General features: G+C 46.6%; 2 protein-coding genes across 7 annotated transcripts in view; one reads left to right on the forward strand and one right to left on the reverse strand.

The window, feature by feature from the left end:
- BACH2 (BTB domain and CNC homolog 2) overlaps positions 1-15,642 on the forward strand; it is a 357,918-nt gene extending 342,276 nt beyond the window's left edge. For all 3 annotated transcript variants that reach the window (XM_082405900.1, XM_082405902.1, XM_082405901.1), the window contains 2 exons: positions 7,218-7,424; positions 13,296-15,642. In XM_082405900.1, coding sequence (XP_082262026.1) covers positions 7,218-7,424; positions 13,296-13,778 — 690 coding nt within the window. In that variant the 3' untranslated portion in view covers positions 13,779-15,642. The remainder of the gene's footprint in view (positions 1-7,217; positions 7,425-13,295) is intronic.
- GJA10 (gap junction protein alpha 10) overlaps positions 1-15,681 on the reverse strand; it is a 44,085-nt gene that overhangs the window by 2,388 nt on the left and 26,016 nt on the right. The window contains exon 4 of one of the 4 annotated variants that reach the window (XM_082405911.1): positions 8,536-8,636. The exons of 2 other annotated variants lie outside the window; for them this stretch is intronic. In XM_082405911.1, the coding sequence (XP_082262037.1) occupies positions 8,586-8,636 (51 nt within the window). In that variant the 3' untranslated portion in view covers positions 8,536-8,585. Of the gene's footprint in view, positions 1-8,535; positions 8,637-9,488; positions 9,600-15,681 lie in introns of those variants that run through there. One more of the 4 variants, XM_082405910.1, reaches the window with a different exon arrangement.

Raw genomic sequence — 15,681 nt, forward strand, 5'->3', positions numbered from 1 at the left:
AATCTTACAATATGTGGCCATTTGTGTCTGGCTTCTTTCATTTAGCATGTTTTCAAGGTTCCTCCTTGCCATTGATGTACCCACCAGGTACATTATCATGTATCAGTTCTTCACTCCTTTTTATTGCTGAATAATATTCCACTGTGTAGATATACCAATTTTGTTGATCCATTCATCAGTTGAGGGACATTTAGGTTATTTCCACTTTGGGGCCATTATCAGTTATTTGCTATGAGCATTTGTGTACAAGTTTCTTGTAGACATGTGTTTTCAATTCTCTTCGTTATATACCAAGGAGTGGAATTGCTAAATCATATGATAACTCTATGTGTAGCATTCTGAGGAACTACTAGACTGTTTTCCAAGGTAACTGAACCATTTTACATTCCTACCAGCAATGTATGAGGGATCCAATTCCTCTGCATCCTCATCAACATTTGTTACTGTCCATCTTTTTTATTATAGCCATTCTCGTGGTGTAAAGTGATATCTCATTGTGGTTTGCAGGTTCATTTTTAAATTTTGAAAATTATAGAAGAGTCACGAGCATTTGCCAAGTAGTAAGCATCTTAGTGACATAGTTTTGTACCACAAGCATTAACTGTAGATTTTAATAAAGAAGCACTAGGAAGACAGTTTATTTGCATAGTCAAAAGCATTGATTAGTTGGACTTGCTTTATCTATTTTATTTTTTTGGCTGTGTTGGGTCTTTGTTGCTGCACGTGGGCTTTCTCTAGTTGCGGTGAGCGGGGGCTACTCTTTTGTTGCAGTGCACGGGCTCAGTAGTTGCGGCTCGCGGGCTCAGTAGTTGTGGCAGGCGGGCTCTAGAGCGCAGGCTCAGTAGTTGTGATGCACGGGCTTAGTTGTTCCGCAGCACGTGGGATCTTCCCAGGCCAGGGCTTGAACCCGTGTTCCCTGCATTGGCAGGTGGATTCTTAACCACTGTGCCACCAGGGAAGTCCTGGACTTGCTTTATTAACATGCTTCATGTCAAGAGGGATGAAAGTGTATGAGGGTGATGTGTGTACATGTATGTTGGTGTATGTGTTGGGGCAGGGAGAAATAATGTCCAGAGCAAACACAGAAATGTTACAGAAGAGCCGTGTCTGACTCTAAGTCTTCCACCCAAATGTTGGCTTCCAGACATATGTTGGATGTAAAATGTTTACAGTCGTTTTTGTGGTTTGTTGAATCAGGCATCTTTTTACAAGTAACTGTAGTTGGTCTGCTTAATATTTAGAAAGAAAACCTTGCTGGGCAGCATAGAAGTCAGCCATATTTCTAATTAAAACAATGTTTTCACGTTGTCTAGAAAGACTCTTAGCATCTGTAACTGCAAAGCATATCGTATGACAGAAAGAAGAATCTATGTGACAAAGAAACGTAGGGCTGATAAACAAATACTAATACTCCACAACGACTACTAGTACTACTACTAATAATAATGGGAATTCCCTGGTGGTGCAGTGGATAGGACTCTGCACTCCCAATGCGGGGGGCCTGGGTTCAATCCCTGCTCAGGGAACTAGATCCCACTTGCATGCCACAACTAAGAGTTCGCATGCCACAACTAAGGAGCCAGTGCAACCAAATAAATAAATAAATACTAAAATAAATAAAAAGAATTCTCGCTTAAAAAATAATAATAATACTTCATAGTCATAAGGCAATTCAGACTTTTCAAAGCACTTTCTCCATCTATTATCCAGTTTTATTCTTCATAGCAATCCTCTCAGCTAAGTAGGGCAGATATTATCTCCCTCTGACTCCCAGATCCTCAAAGAACTTCAGGACAGAGAAGGAAAGACTTGCCTGAGATCACATAGCTAGGTAATTGCAGCATCACAACTAAATTCCAGGTGTCCTGTGTTTGGTTCAGAAACTGGATCATAAGAACAGAGGTTAGACGGACAGTTGTGCAGGAAGTGTGTCTTTGGCAGGGGAGATTTTGTCACTGGCATCTGCCCGGCACAGAGCTGGCTGTCGCCATTCCAACAGCACTAGAATTGTCAGCCCAATGGGCATCTTGCTTTGTCCCCCAGACAACTCACAGGGATCTGAGGGGCTTGTAAGAGCATAAATGTTAAAGGCTTTGGAGAGGTGACTGCACCATCAGGTCCTCAGGGTACTGCTAAGGGGTCCAACTCCTGCAGCTTCTACTCAACATCTAATAGTGAAACCAAGAAAGGAGATAGGAAAGAAGATTGACCAACAAGCTTCCGCTGGGATTGCTAGAGGAAAGAGGTGCTTTTTTTCGCCTTTTTCTACAACGCCTGCATCTCTGTCCTGCTTCTCCAACAGCCCCCATCCAGCACACCGAAGACACCAGGCGAGTGAGATGTGTGTTGAGAGGCATGGTGAGGTGAGGTAGCCATTGCACTGTCTGATTACAACCCTGTAAAAAGTATACAGAGGAAGCAAAGATCACGGGGAAGTCCACCAGAGCAGAGGAGTCATTGTTTGGGTGTGGACACTTTATTCTCCTCTTTTGTCTCATAATTGAATTTTCTGCCAGAAGTTATACTTCTCGTACAATTTTTAGATGGTATTTTTGTTTAACTGGGAGAGAGGGGATGTGGTTTTGGCGGCAGAAACAGGGTAGTTGTTGGCAGGAGAGAGAAGGGGAGCAGCTGCTTTCTGTCTGGTGAGAAAGAAGCACCAGCACCTGGGGTCCAGCCAGCAGCAACCCCTGGTCAGGCCCCCGAGGAGGAATATTTAGGTTTCTTTCACTGTCCAGATGTCGCAGCATCTTCCCACCTTTTGTCAGCCCCTAGGGCCAGAGACCCCTCGGCAGTGCAGGGACCACTCATTGCAGGGAGCTCCCAGGAGGTCTGAGCCCCTCCTCTGGTCACTACCGAGCCGGCCAGGACGGGTACTGGGTGAAAACAGCTTCTGCCCTGTTCCTCCTGCTGTGCTCCGGAGAGAGGAGAGTGAGTACCGTACTGGGGCCAGGATGCCCGCAACAGAGCAGATTAGACAAGCTGAGGCTGCCCAGCTCTCGGAGTGAGTCTCCACTGAGAGCCCAAGCGGCGGCAAGCGCCTGTCTAGAGAGGCGTCGGCGCCCCGGACCCCTCGGGCCCTTGCCCTTCTAACAGCCTGGCCAGCCTTCCGTGCCTCTGCGCTGAGCCTCACTCACGTGTGACCGCCGAATGGTGGTGGTGGTGATTGGCTGGACTCTCCATCTTGTCACCTCACTGTTTACAAGAGTCCGTGGAATGAAAACTAAGCTACCTCCGAGAAGTAAAATCCTGGAGGAATCATTGGGTTCTAAGAATTTGCCAGAAGAAAGGCAGTCAGGAGGGCCTCAGCCTTCTCAAGGTCCAAGGCCAAGTCACATTAGCTGACTTTTGAGCCCATCTGGGGACTATGTGGGTGCCTGCCAGCCTGGGAAAGGAATGTTCTCCCAGCTCCATAGTGGGTCTGCGGCTGCCCTTCATCCCGGGGGAAGATGCCCTTCAGCTTGGAACTTACTACCCTGAAATCAACAAATAGGTGTGGCAAAGTTTCCACTGTGCCTTTCCAAGAACAGTCAGGGGCTTCCCTTTGGTAGTTGGGGTAAGTCCTCCCTAGCTAGAAGGGTAGCAGCACCTTTTCGAAAGAAACAAGAGTAGCTGGGGTTTGGGCTTTTTTTTTTTTCATGTGGAAGAAAGTCTATAGCTGACGATTTTCCTTTGACCTCTTTGCAAAGCAGCTTGAGTTGCAACAGCTCTGCTGAAATGTTCTATGGCCTTTTGCTTCAAGGACTTTGAAACCAGCGTTGTTGATTTTTCCTCTTTCCTGTCAACCTCGGTCCTGTTTCCGTAGTGTTTTATGTTTGCTGTCTGGAGGATTTTAAATACAGTAGCTCTTGGTATAGAAGGCCTTTTGACTTTCCCTGTGGCCTGAGCTATAGGTGTATATTCTGTCTGAAAATAAGTAAACACACTGTAGAGCAGAAGCAGAATTGCTTTGTTGTCAGCAGAGGGGGAGATGCCACGAAGCCCGAAGTGCTGTAACCCCTGCTGTGCAAACAAGCCTCCTGCCTGGTGTGGAAACATCCCTGTACCCAACAGACCGACCTCTGTGTTATTTAGGTACCGTCCAGGATCTGAGTGTCTGTTTGTTATCCAAAGGGTATAAAAGGGAAATCAAACATTCTTTCATATCATTATAAGCCCTGTGCAAACACAGCCCGTGGACAAAGCCCTTTCCTGGGTCCATAAACAAGGAGCTGTTTGTCCTGATTGCCCGTCATTAGCAGCCAAAGCAGGGCTGAGCCGAGCATGTGTCACGTGCACTGTTGCGATTCTGCTCTCTTGGGCCAGAATTTGACAGGTGTCATGGGACAGAGTTCGCCCTGTGGAAGTTCAATCAGAGCACCCACTGGGAGCCTTCAGCAAATGCCACGTCTAACAGGCTCAGAGCTATGAAGTAACCTGACTAAGCCGTTGCACCCAGCCGCAGGAAGGCAGATCTTTAGTAGGATTGCCTTTGTGCCTGGGGATTAACGGGCCACAAATGCCAGGATCCAGACTCATGTCTGCCTGTATCTGATGCAACCAAAGCAAAAGCCTGAGCTTAGGATAAAATATCTCCGTCTCACTCCCCTGAACAACCCAGACATAACGCTGCAGCTTCTGAATATTAACGAGGGCCTGGTTTCTTCACCCCAAAATATTTTGATCAATTAAGCCCAGACCTGCCAGTCTGATTCTCTGGTTACTGAAGTTCACTCTAGTCCACTTGTTCCGTCTTCTAGAGCTGTGCTGTCCAGTAGAGGAGGCATACGTCACATGTGGCTACTGAGCCCTGGAAACGAGGCTCATCTGAATTGTAATGAACCCCCAAGTGTAAAATACACCTCGGATTTTGAAAATTTAGTACCCCCCAAAAGGTGAAATATCTCAATAATTTTTAATGTTAACTACATGTTGAAAATATTTTAGCTCCATTGGGTTCAATTAAATATATTATTAAAATTAATTTCACCTGTTTCTTTTCACTTCCTTTAACGTGGCTACCAGAAGATGTAAAAATCACACACGCAGCTCATGTTGTTTGCATTGGACAGCGCTGGCCTGGCTCCTGAAGGAAGTTTAGGTTTATAGTGCCATCTGCTGGTCCACCTAAAGCAGACGCTAGTGTAAGCGGGAGTTCAGCCGTCTGAGCAGGGAAACACTGTCTCTTGGCCAAGCAACATGCAATCTTCCTCTTCCAGAAGCTTCTGAGCAGGACCAGAACTGACCCCTCAAGTCTCTGCCTTGTCAGGAGTCTTTTTTTTAACTTTTTATTTTATACTGGAGTATAGTTGATTAACAATGTTGTGTTAGTTTCAGATATACAACAAAGTGATTCAGTTATACATATACGTGTATCTATTCTTTTTCAAATTCTTTTCTCAATTAGGTTGTTACAGAATATTGAGCAGAGTTCCCTGTGCTATACAGTAGGTCCTTGTTGGTTATCCATTTTAAATATAGCAGTATGTAGGGATTTCCCTGGTGGTCCAGTGAGTAAGACTTTGTGCTCCCAATGCAGAGGGCCTGGGTTCGATCCCTGGTCAGGGAACTAGATCCCACATGCATGCCGCAACTAAGAGACCTGGCGCAGCCAAAGTAAATAAAGTTCTTTAAAAAATAATAATAAATATATAAATATAGCAGAGTGTATATGTCAATCCCAAACTCCCTAACTATCCCTCCCCTCCACCCTTCCCCACTGGTAACCATAAATTCAGTGTCTAAGTCCTCGTCAGTAGTCTTGAAGAGGGTGATGGCAGACTGCTGGAAGGTGCAGGCCTGTGTTCTCTACCTTGTGGGTGCTGAGGAAGCCCACAAGAATAGCAGTTCTTTTCCTAAGAAAGATTTCAAACCGCCACAGGGTTGTAAAGAAGCATGTAACAGAATATAAGGAGGACATAGATCCATCTCTTAAAAGACTAGTGTCCTCTCTTTGGATGATGCTTACCTGCCTTGATTTGTCAAGAGTTTGAAAGTAGGACTCTTTCTGATAATAGTATCTGCATCGGTTATCTGTTGCTGCATAACAGATCACCCCAAAACTTTGTGGCTTCAAACAATGATAATCATTTAACATCTCTCACTGTTTCTATGGGTCTGGAATTCAGGAGTGGCCCATCTGAGCACTCCTGGCTCAGAATATCTCATGGGGTTGAAGTCAGATGTTGTCTCGGGCCAATCCCTGAAGGTTTGCCTGGGCCCAGAGGATCCACGTCCAAGGTGGCTCATTCATGTGACTGGTGAGGTGATGCTGGTTGTTGGCTGTAGGCCTCAGTTCTTTTCCACGTGGGGCTCTCCACAGGGCTGCTTGAGTGTCCTTGAGGCTCAGCAGCTGGTGTCCTCCAGAGAGCACAATCTAAGAGGCCTAAGGGGAGGCTGCACAGCTTTTATGATGTAGCCTCAGAAGTTACACGCCATTACTCCCCCTGCATTGTATTGGTCAAGAGGCAGGAAAACGCATCCCACCTCTTGACTGAGGAAGGTCAACATCACGTTGTAAAAGAAAACGTGAGAAGGGTTGGCCATTGTATTTTCCAAAAATGCAAAGTCCCTAATGGGTGTATAGCACTGTGCAACTAAAAAGCGTGCCCCAGTTTTGCAGATGAGGAAATTGAGGCTCAGAGAAGTAAAGTAACCAGCCTGCAGTCTCACGTCTGGCAGGAAGGACTAAAGCCCAGTTCTAACTCCTAGATCATACTGGTGTAGCCTCTCCAGGTTCTTTCCCTATGTCTCCCTTATGCTGTTGTAACTACAAATTACACTGACTGTTTCATCTTTCCAGCATCTTCAAGGTGTGCAGTGCTCTCTTCATTCAAGTGTTTTAGATGATTCTTCAGTTGATGCCTGTCTATAAACTGTCATTTTACTGAGTTGAGGCTCAATGGGAGTAGGTTTCAACTAACTATAGAGCCCTTCTTACAAAAGTGCTGTAGCAATGACAATGCATGCATTTTCCAATATTTTCCATGCTGTTTGCGTCAAAGATCTCAGGAATAATAACCACATTATAATGTGTGTACTCACATTCTGTTTGATTATCTGAATATTACATCTTATTTATTTTTGAAACAGGAAAGAATAATCACTGCCTGCTTCAGTAGTTTTCAGAGTAGTTGGTCATGTAAAAAGGAGGTTTTTCCAATTTTTGATGTTCCACCTGCCAGAATGAAAACAAAACTCCAGCTGCCATAATCATGTTCTGTTATTCTTGGTTCCAGGTCAAACTTCCCTTTCCTGTAGATCAAATCACAGATCTTCCAAGGAATGATTTCCAGATGATGATTAAGATGCACAAGCTAACCTCAGAGCAGTTAGAGTTCATTCACGACGTCCGCCGGCGCAGCAAGAACCGCATCGCGGCCCAGCGCTGCCGCAAGAGGAAGCTGGACTGTATTCAGAACTTAGAATGTGAAATCCGCAAACTGGTGAGTTGGCCCGCCCTTTGCTGTCAGCAACCTGGAGTGACCGGGGCTGATGCAAAGTTACGGTAGCGAAGGCCAGAGAGGTAGAGAGAAGGGCCACCGTTCAGGGAAGTTCGAGTTGATTTTTAACGAGTTCTCAACAAAAATAATACCTTTACATCTGTAATGTGTGTGTGTCTGTGCAGGTGTGTGATTGTGTGTCAGTATTTTATATCTTTCAGCCATTCGTATATTTTTTTAAATTTATTGACATATAGTTGATTTACAGTGTTGTGTTAATTTCTTCTGTACAGCAAAGCGACTCAGTTATACATATATTCTTTTTCATATTATTTTCCATTATAGTTTGTTACAGCATATTGAATATAGTTCCCTGTGCTCTACAGTAGGACCTTGTTGTTTATCCATTCTATATATAATAGTTTGCCTCTGCTAATCCCAAACTCCCATTCCTTCCCTCCCCTAGAGGTGCTTCTTTTCTATTTTCCATTCAACATGTGCTGAGAGCTAACATTTATTGCATGCATACGTGGACCAGATATTATTCTAATCTCTTTCTGTAGGTGATCACATGTAATCCTCACATCAACCCTATGATTTAGGTTCTACTTTATCTCCATTTACAAAGGAAGAAACCAGAGTGCAGAGAGGTTAGGTAACTCCCCACTATGTGGCAGAGCTTGAATGCAAACCCAGCTGCCTGATTCCAAATCTTGTTATTTGCACTGCTTTCTCCCACCTCCCATGGAGGAGTGGAGGTTAGAGGCAGGACACCAGCCTACCACCAGGGGTCGCTCAGCCACGTGATCTCCTGCAGCCCTTCACAGCCCCAGGGTCCTGAATTCTGCCTCAAAGTGGCTGTCACCTCCTCCCTGTGCCTGAGAGTATTTTGCCTCGGGGAATAATCTCCCATCTCCCAAGCCTCCCCCTCACTCAGAGCTCTGCACTCCCTTCTCCTTGATAAGCAACCTTAAGCTACAGGAAGTAAATCCAGGTGGCCTCTGGCTCCTGATTGTACCCTTGAAGGCAATCAACGCACCTTCACTCAGCTCAGCCTTTCTGCCGGCCAAATCCTGGAAACTCATCCCAGGTGCCCTGTCTGTGTCAGGCTGAAGAAGAGGGAGGCCATGGACTGTGGTCATGATCTAAGTTTGGGTCCTCACGCTATACGTGGCAGTCCTTTGCCTCCTGGTAAGCCGTTGTCCTAACGAGAACCTAAGAGCAAAATAAGACATTTGAGAAGCCTGAGTAAATGTTACCTCTTATCAAGATAGTCCTGGACCTCGGGGTCTTTTTTTTTTTCTCTTAATTTAATTAACACCAGCCAAGCAGGGAAACTGTGCCCATGTTCAGTGGCTGCCATCACCTACAAAATAAAGGCCAAGGGGCTTCCCTGGTGGCGCAGTGGTTGAGAATCTGCCTGCCAATGCAGGGGACACGGGTTCGAGCCCTGGTCTGGGAAGATTCCACATGCCACGGAGCAACTAGGCCCGTGAGCCACAGCTACTGAGCCTGCGCGTCTGGAGCCTGTGCTCCGCAATGGGAGAGGCCGCGATAGTGAGAGGCCCGCGCACCGCGATGAAGAGTGGCCCCCGCTCGCCACAACTAGAGAAAGCCCTTGCGCAGAAACGAAGACCCAACACAGCCAAAAATAAATAAATAAATAAATAAATAAATAATAAAAATAAAGGAATTCCTTTAAAAAAATAAAAAATAAAAAAAATAAAGGCCAAGCTCCTTAGCAAGGTGCACTGTGCTCTCCATGATTCAGTCTACCCTCCAGCATCACCTTCCTCTCCCTTCTTGGAACTGGACCCCCAATAAAATCAAACTGGATGCTCTTCCCCTCAGCCCCATCTCCTGCTGTTTCTACCTCTGTGCTCATGCCTCTGCTATTTCTCCTCTACCTCGGACAGTCCTCGACTGTTTTTTTCTCTGATTACATCCTTTGTTCCTTAAGAGTCAGGTTACTGTCACCTCTCCAATAAGCCCCTTTCCTGAGTCCCTGGTGAGGCTGAGCACCTGTCCTCAGAGCCCTGATCTGACCTCTGGCTTCATACTTACCACATTAGTCTTGCATTATCTGTGTATGTGTCTGTCTCCTCAGCCCTGGCCCTAGACTGTAGGTTCCTCACAACAAGACAGTCTTGAGAAGCCTCTCAGGAAAGGTCTGTTGCCCTAAAATGTATTAGAAATTGTGACTGAGTCATGAGATTACAAATTCCTTCTTTCCTTCAAATTTTTCTTTAATGTTGTTTTAACAACAACAAAAATTTTTTAATTTAAGCCAACATAAGGAAGCAAGATATTGCTGCTGATGAGTGTGGGTCTTTGGAAAGCCTGCTGGGCTTAGGTTGGGACCCAGGCAAGGCTGAGCCTGCTGGGTATAAGGTTTCAGGGCCTTAAGCACATGTCTATAGTAATTCGGCCCTGCACTCTTTTTCAGGTACGAGAATAACTCTAATCACCCATATTTGAGAAATGCCTGACTTTTTGTAATTAGCACTCTTCTCTCTGTAATTTTGTAATACTGAGCAAATAGGAAAGTCTAAGCCATGCCCCTGGCAGATACCTAAAGCTCTTTGCTAATATTGTTCGGTTGAGAAACCAAGAAGGCATCTCCTAGTTCTCCCCCTGCTTTTTTGGAAACCCCTTGAGTAATGTGCTGCATTTCCCTGCTGAATGAGAGTGTCGATGTACACCTGTGACTTAGAGCATTCTGTCCTTTTTTTTTTTTTAATTAATTAATTATTTATTTATTTATTTTATTTATGGCTGTGTTGGGTCTTCGTTTCTGTGCGAGGGCTTTCTCTAGTTGTGGCAAGTGGGGGCCACTCTTCATCGCGGTGCGCGGGCCTCTCATTATCGCGGCCTCTCTTGTTGAGGAGCACAGACTCCAGACGCGCAGGCTCAGTAGTTGTGGCTCACGGGCCCAGTTGCTCCGCGGCATGTGGGATCTTCCCAGACCAGGGCTCGAACCCGTGTCCCCTGCATTAGCAGGCGGACTCCCAACCATTGCGCCACCAGGGAAGCCCAAGCATCCTGTTCTTAACCGAGGCCTTGATTTCTACTGCCTTTCCTGCAGAGAGCCAAACCCTGTCACGTGCAGCATTTCATCTTCTTCCCCCTAGAAAGTGGCCCAGGATCTTTCGTAGATCAGTGGACGTGGAGGGGTGGGTGGCTTGGCCAGGATGATGGCGGCAGAATGGAGACTGCGATCCCTCCTGGGGCTGGTGTTGCCTCCCATTTTGCAGACTTGCAGGTCCAGGTAAGGAGGTCCAAGCTGCACAGCCACAAGTGTAAGATTTCTTCTCTTGGCGAGCCCTCCGGATGTGTTTTACTCCACACCCGCCCCCGCTCTGGGGAGTGGCGCCCGCTCCCAGTGGGCGGGGGCAGCCTGGTCCCGCCCCGCGAGGCCCAGCTCCCGCCCACTCACTCCCGCCCGCACCCACGCGGTCTCCAGCACGCCACTCACTCTGCTTTTGCAAACTTGCGAAATGTATTCCTCTCGAGTTGCACTTGTACATCTGTTTATTTTTCATTTTTAAAACATGTTTTCTTGATAAATTTATAAATATTTTAGCAGGTGCCCTTTCCCCGTGTAAATCTCTGTCTCCGACACACATGCCCACACTGCCTGCCAGATTGCATTCGTCTTTCGGCACGTGCACCTCCCATGTAGGAGACCCACTGGTATGTTTGCTTCTCTCTCTCTCTCTCTCTCGCTTTCTCTCTCCCCACCCCACCCCACCCCCCGCTCTTTTTCCCATCCTCTTGCATCTTCTCCTCATCTCTCCTGCGCACCCTTGCAAAGGGTGAGGACTCACTTCACAGCGCTTCAGATGTCCTGTTTTTCCATCCATTTCACTGCGTGCGCCTCACGGAGCCTCCTCATCTTCTCTCCTCACACAGCTAGTTATGGGAAAACCTTCATCAGTCTCCCCTGTGGTGGCTAAATTCATCTCTCCGATGGGGTGATGAATTTTAGTAACACAAGAGCTTATGTGGGGTTTTCTCTAAGGAGAATATCTCAGAACCCTGGGCTGGTACTCTAGGGCTCAGCCTCCTCACCTCTGTCCCTGCTTCCTGTGTCCAGAGAGAATTGGTCTTGGGACTCACTGCACAGTCCCCAGCCATCTGTGCCGTTGTGTTCAGTCCATCAGCTACAGAGGCCAGAGAGCCTACTGATATAGGATTTTTAAAAAAATGAATTTATTTATTTATTTTTTTGGCTGCGTTGGGTCTTTGTTGCTGTGCGCAGACTTTCTCTAGCTGTGGCGAGCAGGGGCTGCTCTTCGTTGTGGTGCGCGGGCTTCTCACTGCGGTGGCTTCTCTTGTCGCGGAGCATGGGCTCTAGGCGCACAGGCTTCAGTAGTTGTGGCGCACGGGCTCTAGAGTGCAGCCTCAGTAGTTGTGGCGCACGGGCTCTAGAGTGCAGCCTCAGTAGTTGTGGCGCACGGGTTTAGTTGCTCCACGGCATGTGGGATCTTCCTGGACCAGGGTTCGAACCCGTGTCCCCTGCATTGGCAGGTGGATGGATTCTTAACCACTGTGCCACCAGGGAAGTATAGGATTGAATCATGTGAAACTGCTGATGGTTGATTTCTTTTTGCAATTTTCATTGTTTTTTTTCTAAATAGACTTGTTTTTTTTAGAGAAGTTTTAGGTTCACAGCAAAATTGAAGGGAAAATACAGAGTTCCCACCTGCCCTCTACCTCTGCACACTCACAGCCTTCCCAAAGTGGTACGTTTGTTACAACTGATGAAGCTGTAATGACACATCATAATCACTCCAAGTCCATAATTTACCTTAGGGTTCACTCTTGGTGTTGTATGTTCTATGGGTTTGGACAAATGTATAATGAATGACATGTATCCACCACGACAGTGACATAGAGTAGCTTCATCTAAAAATCCTCTGTGCTTCAGCTATTCATCCCTCCCTCCCCCACCCCACCCCTTAGCAAACACTGATCTTTTTACTGTCTCTATAGGTTTGCCCTTTTACAGAATGTCATATAGTTGGAACTGATGGACTGTTTTTGACCTTCAGCAATCGCAACCTAATGCATTTGGGGGAGATTTTCAACTACAAGGTTTGGGACTAAGAGTTTTCCGATTGATTCTCTGCAAACCCCAAATTCCAGGCAACTGGAACCTTGATTCTCTGCAGTTTTCTGGTTGGTGGTGATTTTGCTGGTCACTCGGCTGGGCCTCAGAGAGGCATGAAAAGAAGCTACCACAGGGAAGGTGTCAGGGTCAGTGGCACATCTGGATGGGCTGCTCAGATGGGAGACTTGGCAGAAGTATGTGTCCAGGCTCTCTGGATAGATTCTAAGTTTCTAGATCCTGACCTACTCATTCATGAGTTACACTATAATGTAGGATGCAAAAACCAAAGTTGGAAAACCCCCAGAACCTACTATATAGCACAGGGAACTCTGCTCAATATTCTGTAATAACCTAAATGGGAAAAGAATTTGAAAAAGAATAGAAAAAAAAAATAATGATGTGGGCTTGTATGATTCCATTTATATGAAATTCCAGAGAAGGTAGATCTATAGAGATAGAATGCAGGTGAGTCGTTGCCTGAGGCTGGGGGTAGGCATGGGGAGTGACTGCAGTGGCCGTGAGAGAGATTCTTGGGGTGACAGGACTGTTCTAAAATTGTATCATGGGATGGTTACACAACTTCATAAATTTACTACAAATCACTGATTGTTTCATAGTTGAAATTAATGAATTTTATGGCATGTAAATTCAACCTCAACAAACCTGTTAAAATTTTTTAAAAAGAAAAGCCCCAGAAAACAGGATGCTGGGTCCTCCCATTCAGGCTGGATCAGGCCTTTTCTTTTTCTTCTGTTGTTCAGGTGTGTGAGAAAGAGAAGCTGTTGTCGGAGAGGAATCAGCTGAAAGCGTGCATGGGGGAACTGCTGGACAACTTCTCCTGCCTTTCCCAGGAAGTCTGCCGAGATATCCAGAGCCCCGAGCAGATCCAGGCCCTGCATCGGTACTGCCCTGTCCTCAGACCCATGGGTCTCCCCACAGCCTCTGGTATGAGCCCCGTGCCCTTGGGCGCGGAGCAGAACCTTGCCGCCCCCCAGTGTGTGGTGGAGGAAAGCGTGCCCTGCTGCTTGGAGCAGGGCACAGCGGCCCCCGGGCCCCCCTGGGCGCCCAGCAGCACCTCAGAGAACTGTACTTCTGCTCGGAGGCTGGAAGGCACTGACCCAGGAACCTTCTCAGACAGAGGACCTCCTCTGGAACCCAGGAGCCAAACGGTGACCGTGGACTTCTGCCAGGAAATGACTGATAAGTGTACAACCGATGAACAGCCCAGGAAAGATTACACCTAGTGACAGCCTGCCTCCTAGTTCTCAGCCCTCTCCCACCCAGGTGTCCATGGGTCAGCCTGCGGTGCCGTTTGTCTGTCGTCTGGAAGAACCAAGAAGGAATTTGGTGCACACTACAGCAGTCTTAGCAGCAATACTGTTTCCAAGTATTCTCTCCTCCCTTCAAGCAGGAGCGATATATAGTTAGTTACCTTCACGATGGTGCTACCCCTTGCTCAGGCAAGGAAAGACGACAGTGACAATGCTGTCTGTCTGTGGGTTCATTTCAGTCTTAACAGGGATAGACTATAACACCTCTAGGACCCAACCACGGATTTTTTTTCTCAGTGGCCCATGTCACAAACCCTATCTCAGGAATTTCTTCTGAATGTTCAATTTTTTTCATTGAAGACAGCTTCTATACACATCAAAGTTTTATAGCTAGACTGTACATATTATATATAATATATATATAAAATATATATCTCTCTCCATATGCAAAAGTCCTGCATGCCTCAATTTTCTCATCCTAAAACTGGAAACTTCGTTTCTCGTTTATAAACAGGTTCCAACATTCCTCTTCTTTTGTCTCTGACGCTAGAACTAGTTTGTAACTGTTAAGATGGTCGTTTTTCTTGCTTCACCGTTCACTTTCAAGTTGTGCTTATTTATGGACAGAATTCAATGTTGGAAGCTTTCTTTGAGGTTTTATTTCAGACCTTTTTTTGTTGGTTTGGTTTGGTTTGGGCACCGTCAGATGGTGCCAGTTGAGTATCGTGGGTTTGGTTTTTTCTTGCAGATACTGTACAGTCAAGGTCAACTTTGCCACTTGCACTGAGTTTTGGGTCAAACCTATTTTCTTAAATGAAGTTGTCACTTCAGTATAACTCAAGTAAACTGTATATTCTTTGCTTTTAGTTAAAAAAGTAAAACAGTTAGCTAATTAAAAAAGCACTCAGGTGATAATTATGTAGGAAAAACAATCTTGCCAAATAATGAATTCATCCTAGGATGCAGACAATAATCTGCTTGAATATTTTTATATTTCACCTCCTCCCCACCTTTTCCTAAGCAAAGTTTAAATGCAGAGAGTTCAGAGTTGATGCTGGATGTTCAGATTCCTAAGTGGGGAAAGAGTTTGGACGTCTCACTCAAAAGCGCATCGAAACAGCAGGAATCGTGATTTTGTACCAGAACTCAGCAGGCATTGGCTCCTAAATAGCAAGTTAGAACTGTTTTCTCAGCCCGGGAGTAAGTCCCATTCATTTCAACACTTCCCCAGGCCTCTGCTTGCTCTCAGAAGCACAGGATAATAGGAACTTCTCCATCGAAGGACTTGGCTGCTGAGCCACCCAGCTTCCCAGCCCCAGGACCTGCCTCCCCCGGGGACTCACCTGAGGGGGTCTGAATCACAGCCCTGGGGTTGCCGCCCTTAGGTGGCCGTCCGGGGGTTAACGCAGCTGGCCCAGAGTAGGAGAGAGCAGGACAGATGTTAGCCTGAGGTCTGTCCCTGACGCAGGCAAAAGCATTTCTTTCTCTCTTCTTTCTCCAAATGCTTTGAGTTGAATTCTGAGGTTTTTCCACCCTTCTCTAGTCCGAAGGCAGATTTCATTCTGAGGCTTTGGACACGACATGGCCAGGAGCCCTCCGTACCCCCCGCCCCCGCCCCACTCACCAGGCACACACCTTACCCTCACCTGATGATCATTTCCTTCTCTTGCTGCAAAACTAGTCGGCTTGCAACCCACAGAGAGCAGCTTCCCTTGGCTCAGGGGGCACGTTGGCCCCTGGCCACGTTTACAGGAAGGTGTGCCGGACGCCACAGCCGGCGCAGGGGAGAGATCAGCTCCCTCCCTCCTCTGGGCCGGCTGCAGGAAAAGTCCTGAACAGTCTGATGTGGGGATGGGGTGGTGGGCAGTGGGGACTA

The sequence above is a fragment of the Balaenoptera borealis genome, assembly GCF_965194805.1.
Source record: "Balaenoptera borealis genome assembly, chromosome: 9".
Lineage (NCBI taxonomy): Eukaryota > Metazoa > Chordata > Mammalia > Artiodactyla > Balaenopteridae > Balaenoptera > Balaenoptera borealis.